We start from the raw sequence: 22261 nt of genomic DNA, 5'->3' as shown, positions 1-22261 counted from the left end.
GTGGGGTCCCGCAGGGATCAGTTCTGGCTCTGGCTCTTTTCAATATATTCATCAATGATTTACATAATGGCATAGAGAGTAGAGTTATAAAGTCTGTGGATGACATGAAGCTGGGAAGGGTTGCCAAGAGCTTTGGAGGATAGGATGAAAATTCAAAATGATCTGAACAAACTGGAGAAATGATCTGAGGTAAATAGGATGAAATTCAATAAGGACAAATGCAAAGTGCTCCACTTAGGAAGGAACAATCAGTTGCACACATACAAAATGGGTAATGACTGCCTAGGTAGGAATTCTGCAGAAAGGGATCTGGGGGTCATAGTAGACCACAGTGTAACACTGTTGCAAAAAAAGCAAACATCGTTCTGGGATGTATTAGCAGGAGTGTTGTAAGTAAGACACGAGAAGTAATTCTTCTGCTCTACTCCGCACTGATTAGGCCTCAACTAGAGTCTTGTGTCCAGTTCTGGGTGCCACATTTCAGAAAAGATGTGGACAAATTGGAGAAATTCCAGAGAAGAGCAACAAAAATGATTAAAGGTCTAGAAAACCTGACCAAGAAGGAAGATTGAGAGAATTGGGTTTGTTTAGTCTGGAGAAGAGAGGACTGAGAGGGGACATGATAGTTTTCAAGTACCTTAAAGGTTGTTACAAGGAGGAGGGAGAAAAATTATTCTCCTTAACCTCTGATGATAGTACAAGAAGCAATGGGCTTAAATTGCAGCAAGGGAGGTTTAGGTTGGAAAAACTTACTAACTGTCAGGGTGGTTAGGCACTGGAATAAATTGCCTAGTGAGGTTGTGGAATCTCCATCATTGGAAATTTTTAAGAGCAGGTTAGACCAACACCTGCCAGGGATGCTCTAGATGGTGCTGGTCCTGCCATGAGGGCAGGGGACTGGACTTGATGACCTCTCGAGGTCCCTTCCAGTTTTATTATTCCCCCTGTAATGCTTTTACCTTAAGAATAAAACATGCTTGCTGAGTAAAAAGGCTGCATCGTAATTTAAGACTATGGTCAATTACCTTCCAAGAGAATGCAAAGCAGAGGTGCTGGCCTTTTTCGGCAGTCTGTCTAACAGGGGATATCACAGCATAGACAGGGGTCTGTTCAGCCTGGAAATACCCTGGTTAGGGGGGAGAGAGAGAGATATTTTTCTTTGCCCACCAGAGGTGACAGCTGTGGAGCCAGAAGCCTGAGAGGTGTGCCTGGAACATGGAGGGAGAATATAGGTGCAGTTGCCCAGATCTGTGACCCACTCGACCATCCTTCTTTGCTTAGAAATATAGCTTAGGATTCACAAGGGGGCCCAAGGGAGTTAAGCACTGGTGTTCCATTGAAGATTTTACAGCAGGCAGGTTTTGAAAGATACATGGAAAATATGGTAAGAAGAATGTTTTTAAAAGTGCTACATTGTCAATTTCATCCAAGCCCCTTAGCTCTGCAATGGCTTTCATAGAACAGCTAAAGGCTGTATATATTGACTCCCTAGAAGAACACCATCCATGAGAAATGCCACCAGAAAATAAATTATTCTCCCTCTTCTAGTCTTGGATTTCACAACATCCTCTGTCAAAGAGTTCCACAGTATGCAATTGTATTTTCACTTTCAATCATATTTCTTCCTGCTATCACTTCATACGTTGCTTCATATGTTGTTTACTACTATAAATGCTCCTAGACTCAAAGGGCCCAATCCAGGAAAACACGTAGGAACTTGCTTCACTCTTGTTAAAATGAATGAGTACAAACATTCCTTAAAGTTAAACGTGTTTAAGAGCTTTGCTATGTCAGGGATCTTAGTTTAAAATGCTTAAAACAGGGTTTCTCAAACAGCGGTCGCCGCTTGTGTAGGGAAAGCCCCTGGTGGGCTGGGCCAGTGTGTTTACCTGCCCCGTCCGCAGGTCCAGGTGATCGCAGCTCACACTGGCCACGGATCGCTGCTCCGGGCCAATGGGAGCTGTTGGAAGTGGTGCGGGCCGAGGGACTTACTGGCCGCCATTTTAAGAAACCCTGATCTAGGTGCCATCACCATGGCCGTCAATTTTCCCAACTGTGTGCTAGGAAATACTTGGTCTCAGCGTTTTAAACTGATTTTGGGTTTTGAACACCAGATTCTCATTAAAAATGAACAGGGACTGATATAATAGATTGACAGATTTTAAAAACCAGGAGGAAGCTGCATTATTATCTGTTTGACTCCTGCATGGCATAGAACATCATCCCATAATTCCCTGCATTAAGAAGAACATTTTCAAAAGGCTCTTTTGAAAATGGGACTTAGTGTCCTACCTCACTTAGGTACTTTTGAAAAATTTACTAGAAGCCCATAACTTCTATCTAAGTTTCTTTTATGGGCCCCATTACATGAGCTCCTCACAGCCTTGAATTTATTTAATTTTCACAACACTTCTGTGTTATAGGGCAGGGTCACGGTCTCCATTTTAGGGATGAGGTCTTCAAGCCCGCAGAGAATTAACAAGTCATCCATCCAAGGTCACAGAGTGTTTGGTAGAGGAGGGACTAGAGTCCCAAATCCTAGGCTCCTGGCCTAATCACAGACCCGGCTTTCCTCTCAAACCTTCCTTACAAACAGAGAAGCTAGTTATTCCCCCCCCCCCGCCCCTCCCTTCCGCGGCACAGCTGAGAGATGGGAGAGGGGAGGGCAGCAGCTGCTGCTGCTAGAGCAGCAATACCTGGCTGTAGGTTAAAAATACCTACTCCTCATATCAGTATTTCTCCTAACACTGAATCCCTTAATGAGTCACTTGTAATTATGGTTAGGATTTTCAAGAGAGTTAAGCACCCAGTTTCCTTTGAAAATGCCAGTGAAATTCAACTCTAGTCTTGGGCCCTTTTGAATATCCCAGTCCCAATCGCCAGCCAACAACAACAAACACAGAATTTTCCTGCAAGTCTAAAGTTTGTAGGCCAGGGGAAATTTGAATAATGACTGGGCATAGTAAGAAGTTGTTTTTAACACGTGCTAAGGTATCGCCTTCCTTATTTTATTTTCACAGCTCAGAAATTAATAATGAATAATTACCGGTTTCCAAAAATTCTCCTCTGGAGAAACATCGCACCTGAAATTCCATGCGAATTTTCCCCTCCTGGGAGGTCTCTAATAGTTTGTATTGGTTGCTGTCAATATCTACTAGAGGGCGCTCCAGACCTGCATATTTAACCTTTGACTTTGTATTTTGTTGATATGTACAGTACGATACCTTTAACGTCGCAAGGCGGGAAGGAAATGAAGAGGGGCTTACAGAAAAAGCAGGGCTCATTTTTACATCGTGCACAATCATTAAAATAAATAAAGGAAACAACAAACAAATTAACAGAAGCGGAAGAAATATTCTCTTGCTCGCTACAGACACGGAGTAACCACGAGGTTAGTTTGAAGCTGTAGCCAGCATGCTGTGTCTAGGAGTACAGCTCTGCAGTCTACTTTTGTTGTCAGGTGAGGTCAATTTTTGTGATGTTCATTATGAACATGTAAAAGTATGGAAGTCGAAATGTGTTTGTAAGGGCCAGGCAGGTCCTGCTGTTAACATGTTCCGGGAGAAAAAGAAATTCCCTAAACGGTGACATTGAATATCGCATGGTATTTAGGGAAGAAAATCATTCTCCTTTTATAAAGAAAATATGTCATTCTGTATTCGGGCTGAGATTAACAGAGCTGCCTATCGGATTTGGGCAGCCAGTTCCCATCCATTTTCTGACATCTGATCTGCTTCTCTTAGTCGGCTTTGAAGATCTCAGCTGGAAATAAATGAGAAAAAAACACAGAGATAAGCAAATAGATATGTCTTGCAGAGCGGGGAAGGACAAATAAATAGAGAGGGTATATGCGGATAGTAGATAGAGGGCGTGTGGTGGGACAACGAGCTAGCTAGGGATAGATAGCTCGTGTGTGGGGATAGATAGATAGAAGGGGTGTGTGGGGACAGGTAGGTCACATCTATTGGAACCCTTCTGGGATCCTAAGCTGACAGCAGACACAGCTGTGCTAATTTTTTATCGTCAATTTGCATCTACTGTTTTTCAGGACTAAGTACCGAGAAGAACAGTGTCACCCAGAGACAAGGACAGCTGACCCGGGTACAAAGTGACTCTGTCACACCGGGCTGTACTTTCTCGACTGAAGATGCAGGTTATGACATACACTGGTACAAACAGGACAGCAGCGGCCAGACGAAGTACCTCTTCCTAAGGTCTGTCGGAAGCGAGCACAACGGGGCTGGGAGCCGGTTCTCACTGGACTTCAGGCGAGCCTAGAAATACGTGGGGTTACCACTGCGGGTGGGTTAATAGAGGGGCTTTTACAAAATCCAGAGCTCAGTTTTCTCTTGACTCGGAGACAAAACCTGCACAGATAGAAATCAGTGTAAAGAGACACCGCAAGCCACAAGCAGGGGTTTGAATCAAACGATGCAGGGTGTGACGGAAACCGCACGGGCACTAACTGTGTGGAAATGTTACCCTTTTCCAGGAACCGTCCCCCCACCTCCTCCAAATACCCAGAACCTCATGAGCCAGATGTCAGTACCTGTCACACCGCAATTCCCATGAATAGCTCCGTCTGCTTTTGGGCCAGACCTCAGCAGGTAGGAATCAGATCTCGCTCCAGTAGCGTAAATGGGGCAAAGTATCAGCTGGTGCAAATCAAGGTTGCCCCGTTGAATTCAATGGGCCCGACCCCAGATGCTGTAAATCACCCTAGGGTCATTGGTGTCAATGGCCCAGATCCCCACGCCGTGAATCAATGAGCTTAACTTTGCCTCACTCTGGAGAAAGAACCCCGCGCACAATTTTCTCTGGGCTGTGAGCAGGAAGGGTCCTGACCAAATCTGTGGCAATAGAGTGTGTGTGTGTGTGTGTGTGTGTGTGTGTGTGTGTGTGTGTGTGTGTGTGTGTGTGTGTGTGTGTGTGTGTGTGTGTGTGTGTGTGTGTGTGTGTGTCCTTTAGCCTTTGAAAAAAAGTAAAAGCCGCTCGACCCTGTGTTTCTTGCTGAGCTCCCGTTTCCGAAGATGAGACAGAACTAAGTTGCTCCTACTGAGCTGCTAAAGAGATCTGGAGGCCAGAAAGGTGCCACGTGACAGGAACAAGCCAAAGCCCCAGCGGGTGGGGTAAACGCTACCGGAGGGTATTAGCTGTTACATGGTGAGGGAAACAGCCTTCAACTGGGGTCTATAGGAGAGGACGAAATGGTCTTGCCACAGATGTAATCTCTCTGATTTGATTCTGTGAGAGAAATTTCACCATAAGATTCTATTCTATCCAGCTTCCTGTATTCACCCATCATCGTGGTGGCTTGAGCCCCTGAAGATCTAGAAACAATATATTTAAACATGAAGGCGCCAGAAATCCTGCTTTGGACAGCAACAGCATTTCTATCTTTGAGTAAGTGTCCGCTAAAAGGGGAAACGAAAGTTAGAACTTCTGTTACCTAATGGGTTTGAGCAGGGGGTGGAATTAGAAGCCAGGATGTCTGGGTTCTGCTCACAGCTCAGGGAGGGGAGCAGGGGTCTAGCGGGTTAAAGGAGAGGGTCTGGCCTCCTGCTTTCTAGTTCCACTTCTGGGAGAGGAGGAGAGTCTAGTGGCTGAGAGCAGTTAGACTCCTGAGCATCAGGACTCCTGGGTCCTATATCCAGCCCTGAGTGGGGATCATGCTGTAGTCGGTAGAGCATGGACGATTAGGACTCAGGATTCCGAGGTTCCATTCCCAACTTCACTGCTGCCTTACCTAGAGCGTGGGGCAAACCCATCCCTCAGTCTGTGCCGGCATCATTCTCTTTGTACAAGATGCGTAAAAACAATCTTTCCATTTCTGGGAGGCCCTGAGTCCTAAAGCGACTCTGTTCTCCTCACACGAGAACTGCTGTAAATGTGCGACAGTTTACACGCTTATTTAAAGTGAACTTTTCCTGCATTTCTTTCCTTCCGTGCAGGTTCCAGCCAGGGACAAGGCAGTGTCACGCAAACACATGGAAAGCTGGAAAAGTTGGGGGGTCAGACTGTCACCCTGGAGTGTACTTTCTCCACTGGATACCAGAACTATTATTTATTTTGGTACAGACAGCAACGATCAGGGACAATGGATTTCCTCTTCCGAATATCTCAGAGTAACACTGAACAGAACGGAGCCGGGAAACGATTTTCTGCAGAATTCAGGAAATCCTCAAAATTCTTCACTTTAACCATTAAAGAGCTAGAGCCGACGGACTCGGCGATGTATTTCTGTGCTCTGTGGGAAGACACTGTGAGGCGTTTAATAGGGAGCCCTGTACAAAAACCCACCTCCTGGGCTTTCTCACCATGAAAAACACAACTGCAGGCACAGACAGATGGTTAAACCAGATGATGGGGCTGGTATAAACCACACGACCGACACCTATGAAGCCTTCTGGGTCTAATTCATCGTGTGTTACCCCAGATTAATGTCAGTTTACCCACTCTGGGTCTGCTCCTCAGCTGCGGTGAGTCACTGTGTGGCAGATGGAGTCAACTGGACCAGGTCCACCACAGGTCTCAATCAGCTGTACTTCCATTGGGGCTGGATTCACCCAGCTAGAGTAAACCAGCATGGGGCCAATGGGAGAGATACACAAAGACACAACTCACAGAAGCATGCAGACACACACGCATGTGCAACACAAACATAGAGACAAACAGAAAGACACCTACCCCCACAAAACCGGCACACACAATACAGAGCTTTTAAGTCTTCTCACAATGTCTTTAATTAACTTCTCACCACGTAGCAAGAAGAAGGACAATAAAAAGGAAAATGAATTAGAAAAAAAACGTCAGAAAGCCAGAAACCGACGTTCCAGGAAGTGCAGTGGAAGGAATTTGTCCCATGAGTTCTCACCTGAGCTTCAGTTGCAGAACCCAGTCCGTTTCCTGTGTCTGTTATGCATTTCCCGAACACCGCCCTCCTCTGCTAAGCTGGTCTCGCATTAGCCTCTCCCAGTCCTTCCGAGAAGTTGCCTTTACAATTCTTCTCCCATCGACCTCTCAGCTTGTCCCGGGCTCCAGCTGTCTGAGCACCATGGAGACACGTTTCATTCTCAGCCTTTGGGTCTTTAACCAACTAGGTAACTGGGCTCTGGGTTTTTGGAAAAAGCATCATGGAATTCGGCTCCCAACTCCCATCCTACCCAGAACCCGAACTCTGATCCTCACCCTGACCCAGATCCGAACGCCCCTACTATCCTTAAACTTAATTTTTGTGCTAACCTTAATTTGTTTGAAATTAGGCGTATAACCCCCTTGGGTTATTTAAAAATTCCCAGCCAGACCTGCCAATGCACCTGGATGTCCTTGACTGTGAGTGTGTTGTTTCAGGTGCGGTGCTGGGTGACTCGATCCGGTCCAGTGAACCCGAGGTGTCCAGATCACAAGGTGACACCGTGACCCTCAGCTGTTCTTATGAAACCAGCTTCACTGCTGGTGTCTATCTCTACTGGTACCGCCAGTACCCGAACCGAGCCCCGCAGTACATCCTGCGGAGAGAAGCAAAAGGAAGCACGTTCAGTGATACTGCAGATTTCGCCCAGGAGAGGTTTTCTTCGCAGGCGAACGACACCTCCACAGTTCTGAACATCACAGCCCTGGAGCTGGCAGACACAGCGGTGTATCTCTGCGCCCTGCGTCTGGCACAGTGACAGAGCCACGGAGCAGAGCTGCACAAAAACCCTCCCAGCCCTGCTGCAGGGGGTGGTACAGGCATTAAAACGGGCACCAGCGCCTTGAAAGAGAGTATTCGCGCTGCTTAACTACACAACTCCCCTTAAAAGTTAAATGTTTATTTAAAGAGATGTTTTAAACATCGCCCTTGGATAAGATAATGGGCCTGATCTTTAATTAGGAAACTATTAACACCTCTTTTCCTGGGATGATCTATATCGGTGTAGTGTGTATGTGGGAATCATCTGTACTAAAACAAAGGTTAAAGGTGAGTACAAATGTAGATAAAGTGACCTATTGCTGAAAATACAAATTGAGATAAAATGCAAAAAAAAAATTCCTTTAAAAACGGACAATAGACTTTTAAATTGCTCATTTATGGTTAGATGGGGGTAAAATAGGCGAGTTAAAACGAGGGGGAAATTGTTGGAAATACCTATTTTTGAGTGGTGGGGGTAAAGCTGAAGTTACTCTCCCAGAGTCAAATCAATGCTCCTGTTGCAGAGGCAGATGTATTTTGGGATAAATTTGCTTGGAAACTATTTAATTGCAAGACGCTATGCCGGAGACTAAATGCTGAGAACCACGAACTCTTAACATGACAAAGCGTCGGCATCTGCTGGAGGAAAATATAAACGCAGATTGTCTTTTGAAACCCTTCCGTGCTCCTTAGGTCTCCGCTTCAACTAACCGGCAAAGGCAGTAGAGGAAAGACGAAAATAATTTAAAATAATTATTTCAGGAGTTCTGGCTGGGCATTTCAAAGGAGGTTAACGGAGTTGGGTGCCTCATCCCATTACATTTATGAGAGCCCCAGACACTGATTTCTGATAAACACATTCATGTCCAATCCCAGTGATACGAGTCTCAAGAAATCTCAGCAGTCCCTACAGGAGATGGGAACCCCTACTTTTTTTACAACTAGGGAAACTGAGGCATAGAGGATTACCCACCGTCGCACTGAGTCCCAGAGCAGACCCTTGCCTACAAACCCGTCCCCCGCGAAGCACACTGATATGTCAGCTGCAGGCTGACCTGAACCCACTGCGTTTCCTGGATCTCCGATAACTCCTCCCTCTTCCTCTGCGCTGGTTTCTAATTAATCTTCCACTGTTGTTGTTGCCCTGGCAGACGGGTCGTTTATACTCCTCTAAGGCAGCGGCAGTAGCTGCGCGTTTGAAACTGGGTCGCTAGAGAAGATACTATGGAGACGTGTTTTCTTCTCAGCATTTGGATATTCAGTCTCCTAGGTAACTGGGCCGGGATTTCAAAGAAACCTAAGGAAACGAGACACTCAATAACCATCAACCACCTAACCCTATACCGAACCGGAACCCTGAACTGTAACCCTTCCCTACTATGTAACCAAAACGCGAATGCTACAACCTGACAGTTCACCTTCACCGTAACCCTAAACCCTTGTTCACACCTTCGCCTTAATCCTAACGCTAAACCCCAACCCTTCCCCTGCTCATAACATTAATGCCTATTGCGTTTGGCGCCTAAATCCCTTAGACGCCTTTGCAATTCCCTGAAACTGTAATGCAGGTGGAATCTTTTCCACGGGTTAGCTCCAGGGGAAATGTTGTTCTTGAATGTGTTTGTCTTTTTTCAGGCTCTGCGCTGGGCGACTCGGTCAAATCCAACGAACCCGAAATGTCTGGATCAGTTGGAGGTTCTGTGACACTCAGCTGTTCTTACACCACCAGCGATACCTATGTCTATCTCTATTGGTACCGTCAGTATCCGAACCAAGCGCCGCAGTACATTCTCTATAGAGGAGCGAAGTCCTACAGCGAGTTCAGTGATACCGCAAATTTCGCCCAGCAGAGGTTTTCTTCACAGGCTAATGACAGCTCCACGGTTCTGAACATCGCAGCCCTGGAGCTGGCAGACAGCGCAGTTTATTACTGCGCCCTATGGAGAGCACAGTGACAGAGCCACATAGCAGAGCTGTACAAAAACCCTCCCTTCCCAGCTGCAGATAATGTTGTGCACATTGAGGTTGGAAGCGGAGCCCCTCGGAGTATTGCTGCACTGTTAAAAACACTATTCTGGCTCGGATGTTGTGCTGTCAGATTACTCCTTCCTGATCTCTCCAAACCACCTGCATTAAAATAGTGGTTTCCAGATGAGGAAAGATGAATAAGACTGTGACTTTTCAGCTGGGAAAAGAGATGACTACGGTTGGATATGATTGAGGGCTATAAAATCATAACTACTATGAGGCGAGGGATAGCTCAGTGGTTTGAGCAGTGCCTTGCTAAATCCAGGGCTGTGTGTTCAATCCTTGAGGGGACCATCTAGAGAACTGGGGTAAAAATCTGTCTGGGGATTGGTCCTGCTTTGAGCAGGAAGTTGGAGTAGATGACCTTATGAGGCCCCTTCCAACCCTAATCTTCTATGATTCTAAGGAAGTGTTATTTACTCCTTCTCATAAAACAAGAACCAGGGGACACCCAGTGAAATGAATAGGCAGCAGGTTTAAGACAAACAGAAGTATTTCTTCACACAGTCAACCTGTGGAACTCCTTGCCAGAGGGTGTTGCAAAGGCCAAGACTATTGCAGGGTTAAAAAAGGAACTAGGTGGACCTTTGGTCTGACCCATTGTGGCCACTCTTATGTTCTTACCCCCTATTATATGCAGACAAGATGAAAGGCCCAAGCTATATGAAGGAAAGTCTGGATTATTCTGGTTCTGGATCAGAGGCAGTTATAACCCACAGGTCTTCCAGTGGATACATCAACTCATCTAGATATTCACTTAGTTTTACAACAGGGCAGGCTACATAAAAGCACTAGCAAAGTCAGTACAAACAATTTCATAGGGACAATGACTTATTACTATTGCTGTATATACTGCTGTATATACTATACACTGAAATGTAAATATGATATTTATATTCCAATTGATTTATTTTATCATTAATTGTAAAAATACAAAGTAAGATTTTTTTCAGTAATAGGGTGGCTGTGAAACGTTTGTATTTTGATTTCTGATTTATTAAGCAACTAGGTGAGTTGTAACTTGGGGTATGCAGGACAAATCAGATTCCTGACAGGGGTACAGGTAATCTGGAAAGGTTGAGAGCCATAAGAATGGCCACACTGGGTCAGATCAAAGGTCCATCTAGCCCAGTGTCCTGTCTTCTGACAGTGGCCAATGCCAGGTGCCCCAGAGGGAATGAACAGAACAGGGAATCATCAAGTGATCCATCCCCTGTCGCCCATTCCCAGCTCCTGGCAAACAGAGGCCAGAGACCCCACCCCTGCCCAGCCTGGCTAATAGCCATTGATGGACCTATCAGCCATGAACAATGCTGCACAGTCCTTGGACCATTATTTCCCTGGATAAAAATTTCCAGTGGAAATCACTGGGAATCTGAGTAAAACTGATGATGGGGTTGGAATAAATAAATAATAATAATTACTAATAGATATTTGCAATAATCAGCTGCAACATCCCATGTGCAGCTGATTCTTATAATTTCCACCTAGAGGTAGGTGCTGTGCAAAGAACAATAAGGGATCATGCCTGATCCAAGGTAACAGTGACGAAGATTATCAGGATAATCAATGGCAACATTGTACAACTAACCTCTCCTTCACCCCAACTTTGTAACAGGCTCCAGCATGGAAGATGCTGTAACGCAGACCCAGCTGGCAGTGGCAGGCATGGAGGGTGGGTCTGTGCAGGGTTGGCTCTAGGTTTTTTGCCGCCCCAAGCAAAAAAAATTTTGGCTGCCCCCCACCTGAGACCTGGGCTCTCACCCCCCCCAGCAGTGCCCTCCCCCACCCACATACCCTGCCACCCCAGCCCTGGGCTGTCTCCCACCAGTGCTGACTCTGCCCACTCCCCCCTCACCTCCAGTTGGTCTGGTGCTGGCAGGGTTGGGGTAAGCAATGGGGCTCCTGGGCCAGGCCTCAGCCCAGGGTCCCTTCAGCCAGGGCTCCCACCTCCAGGAGTGGATGGGACGTGGGAGGGCAGAGCCAGGGGATCACCCTGGCAGGTGGCTGAGGACGCGGAGCAGGGTAGCCCCAAAGGGAGTCGAGCCACAGAGAGTGGGACGTGGGCCCCTCATGGCAGCGCCCGGCCGTCTATGGCCCTGCTGCTGCTGCTGGCCACCCTGCCCCAGTTCCTGGGCGGCTCGATCTGCTTTGCTCAGCCCAGCTGCGGCGCTGGGGGCCGGCCACCCTGCGGCACCTGCAGGCAGCTCCGTGTGCCCCATGGGGCAGCCCCCAGTCCCAGTGTCCCCCGCTGGGAGCCTGCTCGGCCCAGCCACAAGATGCGGATGCTCCTCCTTGCTGAACCTCAGCAGCGCCAAGGCACCGCCCTCGCTTGATGCGCTGCTGCTGCCAGGGCCGGATCTAGGCTTTTGCCGCCGTAAGCACGAAAAACAAGGGGGGGGGATGGCTGGAATGCCGCCCCTGAAAATGTGCCATTCCAAGCATGTGCTTGGTTTGCTGGTGCCTAGAGCCGGCCAAGGGTCTGTGACTTTGGACTGCGTTTAGGAAACTGACGCTAGCTATTATTCTGTGTATTGGTACAAACAATATGGGGCGGAAGAGCTTGTTTTCCTACTTTTTGAATATTCCACAGGATCAAAGAAGAATGAGACTGGGGAGAGATGCTCTGCGGACTTCCAGAAATCTGAAAGCTCCATCAGTTTGAGGATCACGGGTTTGGAGCTGAGGGACCCAGCAGTGTACTTCTGTGCTTTCCACAGACACACACGGTGATGTGATCAACAGGAAGCCCTGCACAAACATTTTACAGCTTTCTTCTTCCCTGAGAAACTGACTCCTACATGCGAAATTAGAAGGAGACCATAGACAGGAAAGGTGTGTGTGTGTGTGTGTGTGTGTGTGTATGTGGGGGGAGTGGGAAGTGCTGCAGATGGGTTCCTGGAGATGAAGACCTCTAACTGACTTCTGGGAATCAGCACCACAACTGTGCTCAGAAATTCACCACAAAGGGGAGAGCTGAAAGGAGACAAAGCAGAATGAGAGCCAAGAGCCGGAAGGACTTTTATGGGGAGAAGATTTCTGGTAGCAGAGGGTTTTTTAATCTAGCAGAGAAAATCAGAAAGAGATCCAGTGGCTGGAAACTGAGGCAGGACAAACTCAGACTGTCAAGGCTGATTCCCCACTCTGGCACTTCAAGTACAGAAGGTGGGGGCCTGCAAGGACTCCACAAATTAATACTGGCCACTCCAGGCTGGTAATGCTGCCACCACCCAAGTGAAAACTGCCTTTTTACCAATCCAGAAAAACCTCAAGTGGGAAGATTTTTCTGAGGCCCTCGGCTTTTCCACTCCCCCCTCAGGGCAGCTGAGAAGAAAACAAAAGAAAAGGGAAGCTCAGCTGTTGTATCGCCTGATTAACATATGCACAAACCTTTACCTCCTGAGACACAGAAACCTAATCATGTTATTTAAAAAAGTAAATTTTATTGAAAAAAGAAATACAACATATCTGAAAACTCAGGCTGTTAGGGATTGAACACCAAAAATGACTTTCTTGAGGTCCATCTTCAAGGTTACAAGCAAACAAAAACAAAACAAAAGCTCCTGGGGTTAGCACAGAGGAATCCAAAAACCCAAAATGACAAATTAAATCTAATCACATCTAACTAGACATTCCTGATCTACTTACGTACCTGTGGTTTCAAATGAGTAGTTTCTAGGTATGATGCTGATGATTTTTATACCTGGCCCAAACTTTACAGAATGTTGCTACCCTGTCTGCTTCTGCTCGAGAGAAGCAAAGACCCCCACACCCAACAGTTATTTGAAAGGCTACAGATTCCCTATTGGTTTCCCTGGTCAGGTGCCAACTCATTTTAAGTTTACCTTTTAACCCTTTACAGGTAAAGCAGTTAGGGTACATCTGCTAAGGAGGATTCTGTAGCTAACTGAGTGGCTCAGGAGTTACACAACCTAACCCCCCTCATATATCACACAGGCAAAAAAATTCAATTTATCTAACAATGTGGTCAATTCTTCATCACTTGGATGGTTCAAACAGAGATTAGATTTCTCTTTCTAAAAATATACTACAGCTGAGCCATACATTATGGGATTGGTTCAGGGAGCATCTGCTGAAATTCTCTGGCCTGTGTGATACAGGAGAGCAGATTACATGTTCATAATGGTCCTTTCTGGCCTTACAAATCTATGAGTCTGCTGAATAAATTCCTAGTTTTGAAGGCTGGAATTGTCACAGGCTCCTCATGGTGTTAGGCACCCAAATTCTATTGAAACTCTAAAGGGATTTAAATGCCTAACTTCCCAGGGATCATTTGAAAATCACAGCTGCAATTGTTCATTTGATCAGCAAAAAGGACTATGCAACCTTTAAGTCTTACTTCAGCCCTCAGTGCATGTATTTAATCTGTGCTGGCCCCTCTGAATAAGAGTTTAAGCAGAACTGAAAATAATAACTCCCAGAGTTATATTGATACTAGAATTTTCAAAGGATAATCAAATCCCATTGAAATTAAAAGGGATTTGGGCACCTAACTCTCTTAGTCTGCTTTGGAAATCCCATCCTGAATGCCCAAACCCCATTAATTTTAGCGATTAATTACCCTGCCTACCCTTAGGCAGGCTTTACAGTTGCAGTGGGAAATTGCAAATCACAGGGAAATATAAACTGGATTGAAAGTAGCAGGGTCTCCATAATCCCAAAACAAAAATGAATTAATAGAACTGTTTGAGGACCCAGTGTGTTTATTTGTACAGAAAATGTAATAAAAGTGTGACCTGTCCTCGTCTGGAAGGAAATAGCAAGTTCATAATGAAGTGCTGCCTCCTAATGGCCGTTTCATTCAGCGTTCACATCTACCAAAAAATGGTACAAAATTGTCCTGAAGTTTTCCAGCACTTTTCTACTAAATTGATGTCAAGTATCATCATAAATGCTCATGTCATCCTGGACATTTGACCTGTAAATTAGACATATAATCCAGTATATTCTAGACACAACCACACACCACGTGACTCATCCACACAAAATTAACTTATACAGTCAAATTTACACACATTAAATTTACTCCCACTCTCTTGGATGAGGCTGCTGGAAGAGTCCCTATGGCTGGGGTTTCAGAGCCGCAAGAAGGTAGTTTATCTTGGTGCCTAGCAAGCAGAGGCAGATATGAAACCGCAACCTGGGTTATGTGTCATGTGATGAGCCTGAGGCGCAAAAACTCAGGAGGAGATGAGACAGGGAGCTAGTGTATCTCAATGCCTTGAATGTCTGAGGTACCAATAAATTAACACCACTCAACTCAGAGCCACGAGGCTGAAAATGCCCTTGGGTCTTTCTTCACTTCTACTGTAAGTCTCTATTCAGAATACTCCGCTCTCTTCCAACTCAGCTACTTTGCTTGTGGGATGTTGGACCATAATGACTGAAGCAGCATTTGATTCAGTGTATAGCTCTGTTTGAGTAAAAGGTACTACACACATAAAAAGAGAGGGTGCTGCCAACTGGACACGGCTCTGCTGTATTTCAGTACTTGTAGTGATAGTATTAATAGGCATTTCTTACCTCCTTTTTTCAAGACTTCAGAAGAGCAAAGAGAGAGAGAGATGGAAACTGCATTTTACAGCAACATAACATAAGAACAGCCATACTTGGTCAGACCAAAGGTCCATCTAGCCCAGTATCCTGTCTACCGACAGTGGCCAATGCCAGGTGCCCCAGAGGGAATGAACCCAACAGGCAATGATCAAGTGATCTCTCTCCTGCCATCCATCTCCATCCTCTGACAAACAGAGGCTAGGGACACCATTCCTTACCCATCCTGGATAATATCCATTAAAGGACTTAACCACCATGAATTTATCCAGTTCTTTTTTAAACACTGTTATAGTCCCAGCCTTCACAACTTCCTCAGGTAAGGAGTTCCACAAGTTGACTGTGCGCTGTGTGAAGAAGAACTTCCTTGTATTTGTTTTAAACCTGCTGCCCATTAATTTCATTTGGTGGCCCCTAGTTCTTGTATTATGGGAACAAGTAAATAATTTTTCCTTATCCACGTTCTTCACATCACTCATGATTTTATATACTGCTATCATATCCCCCCTTAGTCTCCTCTTTTCCAAGTTGAAGAGTCCTAGCCTCTTTAATCTTTCCTCATATGGGACCCATTCCAAACCCCTAATCATTTTAGTTGCCCTTTTCTGAACCTTTTCTAATGCCAGTATATCTTTTTTGAGATGAGGAGACCACATCTCTACGCAGTATTCAAGATGTAGGTGTACCATGGATTTATATAAGGGCAACAAGATACTCTCCATCTTATTTTCTATCCCCTTTTTAATGATTCCTAACATCCTGTTTGCCTTTTTGACCACCGCTGCACACTGCGTGGACGTCTTCAGAGAGCTATCCATGATGACTCCAAGATCTTTTTCCTGATTAGTCGTAGCTAAATTAGCCCCCATCATATTGTATGTATAGTTGTGGTTATTTCTTCCAATGCGCGTTACTTTACGTTTATCCACATTAAATTTCATTTGCCATTTTGTTGCTGTAGCAGGGTGGTCACCTGCTCCTACCCTGAAGGACTTAAAACAGCCCTGGGAGAGGGATGTGGCAGGGAAAAGCGAGGCTGATTGGGGGAAGCAGCCACAGCTGGGGCCACACCCCAATCAGACCACACCTGACCCTATAAAGGACTGAGGGCCAGAGGCTGTAAGAGTCTCTCTTTAACTGTGGAGAGAGAAGGACCTGGCTGCTGGGAAGCAGAGCAGGGTACCTAGAGAGGAGCAGGGCTAGGGGCAGGCCAGAGGAGCTAGAGACCTCCAGCCTGAAAAACACCCAGGCTGCAGGCTGTGCTAAAGGCCAGGAAAGGTACTGGGACTACAGAAGTGTAGCCTGGGAATAGGCAGAGGCAGGGGCGGCTCCAGGCCCCAGCACGTCAAGCGTGTGCTTGGGGCAGCAAGCCGTGGGGGGCGCTCTGCCGGTCGCCGCTGGGGCGGCAGGCAGGGTGCCTTCGGCAGCATGCCTGTGGGAGGTCCGCTGGTCCCGCGGCATCGGCGGACCTCCCACAGGCATGGCTGCGGGAGGTCCACCGAAGCCGTGGGACCAGCGGACCCTCTGCAGGCAAGCCGCCGAACGCAGCCTGCCTGCTGTGCTTGGGCCAGCGAAATGCCTAGAGCTGCACCAGGGCAGAGGCAGCTGGTTCAACCCCCCCTTGATGATGATGAGTGGTTTAACAACTGCTGTCTGCCCCAGTGAGCTGGGGCTAGATGGTGATTGGCAGTAGACACTGAGGCAAGGTGGGTATAGAGGGTTGGGGGTTCCCTTGGGTGGGGAGACCCAGATTGTGGGTTACTGGTGGGGGCAGAACTCTGACATAGAGGCAGGGGCGGCTCTACGAATTCCGCCGCCCCAAGCAGGGCGGCGCATAGCACCATTCGCGCTGCCGGGCACCGGTCCCGCGCCTCCGCGGGACCTTCCGCAGATGTGCCGCTGGTCCTGCGCCTACGGTGGAGCTTCCACAGGCATGCCTGTGGGAGGTCCACACGAGCCGCCGGACCAGCGCACCCGCCGCAGTCATGCCTGCGGGAGGTCCGGTCGTCCCGCGGCTCCGTTGGACCTCCTGCAGGCATGGCTGTGGCGGGTCCGCCGGACCCGCCTGCCACCCTCCCGTTAAAATGCCGCCCCACGCGCGCGCTTGGCCCGCTGGGGTCTGGAGCCAGCCCTGCATAGAGGCACACTGGGATCCAGGAGGGACAGAAGGGACAAGGGCAGGTGAGACACTGGCCTGCAGAAGGCGCTCTGGGCTGGAAATTGAGCTAATTCCCCGGATGACCAGCAGGATGTACTGCATGGGTGAGTCCTCGCATCGCTACAGTTGCCCAATTACTTAGTTTTGTGAGATCTTTTTGAAGTTCTTCATGTTCTGCTTTGGTCTTAACTATCTTGAGCAGTTTAGTATCATCTGCAAACTTTGCCACCTCACTGTTTACCCCTTTCTCCAGATCATGTATGAATAAATTGAATAGGATTGGTCCTAGGACTGACCCTTGGGGAACACCACTAGTTACCCCTCTCCGTTCTGAGAATTTACCATTTATTCCTACCCTTTGTTGCCTGTCCTTTAACCAGTTCTCAACCCGTGAAAAGATCTTCCCTCTTATCCCATGACAACTTAATTTACATAACAGCCTTTGGTGAGGGACCTTGTCAAAGGCTTTCTGGAAATCTAAGTACACTGTGTCCACTGGATTCCCCTTATCCGCATGTTTGTTGACCCCTTCAAAGAACTCTAATAGATTAGTAAAACATGATTTCCCTTTAGAGAAATCATGTTGACTTTTGCCCAACAATTTATGTTCTTCTATGTGTCTGACAATTTTATTCTTTACAATTGTTTCAACTAATTTGCCTGGTACTAAAGTTAGACTTACCGGTCTGTAATTGCCGGGATCACCTCTAGAGCCCTTTTTAAATATTGGCTTAACATTAGCTAACTTCCAGTCATTGGGTACATAAGCCAATTTAAAGGATAGGTCACAAACCATAGTTAATAGTTCTGCAACTTCACATTTGAGTTCTTTCAAAACTCTTAGGTGAATGCCATCTGGTCCCAGTGACTTGTTACTGTTAAGTTTATGAATTCATTCCAAAATCTTCTCTAGTGACACTTCAGTCTGTGACAATTCCTCAGATTTGTCACCTACAAAAGCTGGCTCAGGTTTGGGAATCTCCCTAACATCTTCAGCCGTGAAGACTGAAGCAAAGAATCCATTTAGTTTCTCCACAATGACTTTATGGTCTTTAAGCACTCCTTTTGTATCTCAATAGTCCAGGTGCCCCACTGGTTGTTTAGCAGGCTGCCTGCTTCTGATGTGCTGAAAAAACATTTTGTGATTACCTTTGGAGTTTTTGGCTAGCATTTCTTCAAACTCCTTTTTGGCTTTTCGTATTACATTTTTACTCTTAATTAGGCAATGTTTATGCTCCTTTCTATTTACCTCACTAGGAAATGACTTCCACTTTTTAAAAGATGTCTTTTTATCTTTCATTGCTTCTTTTACATGGTTGTTAAGCCATGATGGCTCTTTTTTAGTTCTTTTACTGTTTTTCTTTAATTTGGGTTATACATTTAAGTTGTGCCTCTATTATGGTGTCTTTGAGCCCACGAAAGTTTATGCTCAAATAAATTTGTTAGTCTCTAAGGTGCCACAAGTACTCCTGTTCTTTCTTCTAAAGGAAAGTTCATTACCAAATGTGACTAAATGGGGGGGGGGGTTTCTGTGTTTTCCAGTGGTTTGCATGCACAGCGGGTGGGACTCAATGCCCCTGGGTGTTACTGGTTTAACAAGGTGAGGGGAGAGGGAGTTTGTTGTTACAGAGGACCGGAGAGGGACTCGGGACCCAGCAGATGGCCTGGAGGATGGAGACCCTGGTGACTGGTGACCTGGAGACCCAGCTCAGGAGACACAGCCGGTTCTGGCCAGTGGGAGGACAATGGGATGCAGAGAGAGGACCCCGGTGACCTGACCAGCCGGTTCCAGCCAGAGGAGAGCTGAGAGGACAGGAGACCCAGGCCTTCCTGTTTATGACCCAGTTTACCTGGAGAGAAGCCAATGGACAGAGGGGGCTTGGGACTGGGGATATCGGAGGCCCAGCTGGGAGGCAGGGGGGCTTGGGGGCTGGAGAGGGGAAGCAGGCAGAGCCCACCTGGATGCAGGGGGACTGGGATGTGCTGTGCTGAGGGAGGCCAGGCCTGAGGCCCTGAGAGTTTCCTGTGTTGTGTTCAACTCTCAATAAACCCTCCTGTGTTACGCTGGCTGAGAGTCACTCCGGGCTAGAGAACAGGGGGCATCAACCCCTTCGGGGGTGAGGAGGCCCAGGGGTTCCAGAGCTAGTGGACTCCCTGAGGGGGCCCACGGTGAGAAACAGATGTGCTGAGGCTCAGAGAGGTGCGGCTCCAGGAGGTGGAGGGGCCTGACCCAGAGAGAGAGTGGACCCCCGAGAAGGGCTGTCGCACTGAAAGGGGCACCCCCCACGAACCGCACTGGGCCATGAGTGGGCACGATCTGTGAGTCCGTGACACCAAACATTTCCAGTGGGAAACCATCTTCCCTTAGGGGAGCCGAATGCAAAATATCTCTGTCTTCAGGTGTAAGATCACCCGTGTTTCAATAGCAACAATAAACAAACAAAACTAACCTAGCCCCTCCCCCACTCTCCTTCCTTTAGAAACCGCAACTCCTCTATGGAAGCCAGAACTTCTGCTCCCCCGTACCCCTGTGCAGCTCAGACAAGAGCCCGACAGAGGGCGCTGTGGCACCGACAGGAACACTCCAGAAATGAGACCACATTATGGTGTTTCTAGCAGCAGGGCCGCCCAGAGGATTCCTGGGGCAAAGCAATTTCGGGGGCCCCTTCCATAAAAAAAGTTGCAATACTATAGTAACATGTATTTGGAAATGTAAAAAATAACCAGTGAAATACATTCAACAATTATTTTTTAATAATTTGAAAATACACAAAATACATTATTTAAAAACATTAAATGTTTTAATACATTTTCAATTACATAATGGGCTTTCACTGGGTGATGGTGATGGTTGGTGCCAATGGGCTGTTGCTGTCTGAGGGTCATGCTGCTGTTGCCCAGGGCTGGGTGGGGATCTGGGCTTTGGGTCAGGGGTGCCCGGCTCAGAGGGGCTGGGCTCGGAGCTGGGGATCAGGGCTGTGGGGGATGGGGTCGGGGGTGCTTGGCTCAGAGGGGCTGGGCTTGGAGCTGGGGGTCAGGGCTGTGGGGGATGGGGTCAGGGGAGGGCCCGGCTCAGAGGGGCTGTGCTCAGAGCTGGGGGTCAGGGCTGTGGGGGAGGGTCAGGGGGGTTCCCGGCTCAGAGGGGCTGGGCTCCGAGTGGGGAATCAGGGGGGTTCCCGGCTCAGAGGGGCTGGTCTCAGAGCTGGGGGTCAGGGCTGTGGGGGAGGGTCAGGGGGGTTCCTGGCTCAGAGGGGCTGGTCTCAGAGCTGGGGGTCAGGGCTGTGGGGGAGGGTCAGGGGGTGTGTGACGTTATTGATATAAATGGGGACCATATAGAACATGGGTTGCAACCAAGGTCCTGTAGTGGCACCAAACCTTGGGTAAAGGGGGTCATCTAAGGTGTCTAAGACCAGGTTCTGGGTTGCTGGTTATGATTATGCTGTCTGTATGTCTGCGTATCATTTTGTAGTTGAAGTTATAAGTATTGGCTCTGTAATGTCTGTATTCTGTATTATGCTCTGCCTCTGGGAAGTGTCCCAGACAAAGCTGATGTTAGCCCGGCATAGCTGGCTTGATGGCCCATTAAAGGGCCATCGGCTACACAATTGACCCATGGAGAGAAGGCAGACACGCCTTGTGACTCAGCAAAGTATGCAGGGACTGGCCCATGTGACTCCAGGCTCCATTTTGCTGTAAATTTCCACAGTGAAGACAAAGGGATTCTTACACCTGGAAAAGTCTATATAAGGCTAATGCCTCATCTCCATCTTGTCTTCAATCCTGCTTCTGACCTCTGGAGGGATTTTGCTACAAGCTGAAGCTCGGCACAAAGGACTGACTGACCCATCCCAGCGGGGGTGTATTCCAGAGACTCAATTTGAACCTGCAGTTTACTCCATCTCTGCTGCAAGCCTGAACTAAGAACTTTGCCATTACTGTATGTAATTGATTCCATTTAACCAATTCTACCTCTCATCTCTACCTTTTTCCCTTTATGAATAAACCTTTAGATTTTAGATTCTAAAGGATTGGCAACAGCGTGATTTGTGGGTAAGATCTGATGTGTATATTGGCCTGGGTCTGAGGCTTGGTCCTTTGGGATCGAGGGAACCTTTTTCTTTTATCGGGGTGTTGGTTTTCATAACCATTCATCCCCAGGACGAGTGCAATGGTGGTGATGCTGGGAGACTGGAGTGTCTAAGGAAATTGCTTGTGTGACTTGTGGTTAGCCAGTGGGGTGAGACCAAAGTCCTTTTTGTCTGGCTGGTTTGGTTTGCCTTAGAGGTGGAAAAACCCCAGCCTAGGGCTGTGACTGCCCTGTTTAAGCAATTGGTCCTGATTTGGCACTCTCAGTTGGGTCCCGCCAGAATCGCTCCGTCACAGGGTGCCCGGCTCAGAGGGGCTGGTCTCGGAGATGGGGGTCAGGGCTGTGGGGGAGGGTCAGGGGGGTTCCCATCTCAGAGGGGCTGGGCTCAGAGCTGGGGGTCAGGGGGGAGCCCGGCTCAGAGGGGCTGGGCTCGGAGCTGGGGGTCAGGGCTGAGGGGGAGGGTCAGGGGGGTTCCCGGCTCAGAGGGGCTGGGCTCAGAGCTGGGGGTCAGGGCTGGGGGAGAGGGTCAGGGGGTCCCCGGCTCAGAGGGGCTGGGCTCCGAGTGGGGAATCAGGGGAGTGTCAGGCTCAGAGGGGCTGGGCTTGGAGCTGGGGGTCAGGGCTGTGGGGGAGGGTCAGGGGGGTGCCCGGCTCAGAGGGGCTGGGCTCAGAGCTGGGGCTCAGGGCTGTGGGGGAGGGTCAGGGGGGTGCCCGGCTCAGAGGGGCTGGGCTCAGAGCTGGGG

General features: G+C 47.9%; 1 gene segment (V, D, J or C); it reads left to right on the top strand.

Annotated features, from left to right (window-relative positions):
• Window positions 1–7710: 7710 nt before the first annotated feature.
• Window positions 7711–10070, top strand: LOC123348958. The segment is given in 3 exon segments: window positions 7711–7960; window positions 8824–8942; window positions 9308–10070. Coding segments are annotated over 2 exon segments (366 nt in total).
• The last annotated feature ends 12191 nt before the right edge of the window (window positions 10071–22261 follow it).

This window comes from Mauremys mutica, chromosome 13 (assembly GCF_020497125.1).
Source record: "Mauremys mutica isolate MM-2020 ecotype Southern chromosome 13, ASM2049712v1, whole genome shotgun sequence".
Classification (NCBI taxonomy): domain Eukaryota; kingdom Metazoa; phylum Chordata; order Testudines; family Geoemydidae; genus Mauremys; species Mauremys mutica.
This window is presented reverse-complemented; position numbering and strand designations above follow the sequence as displayed.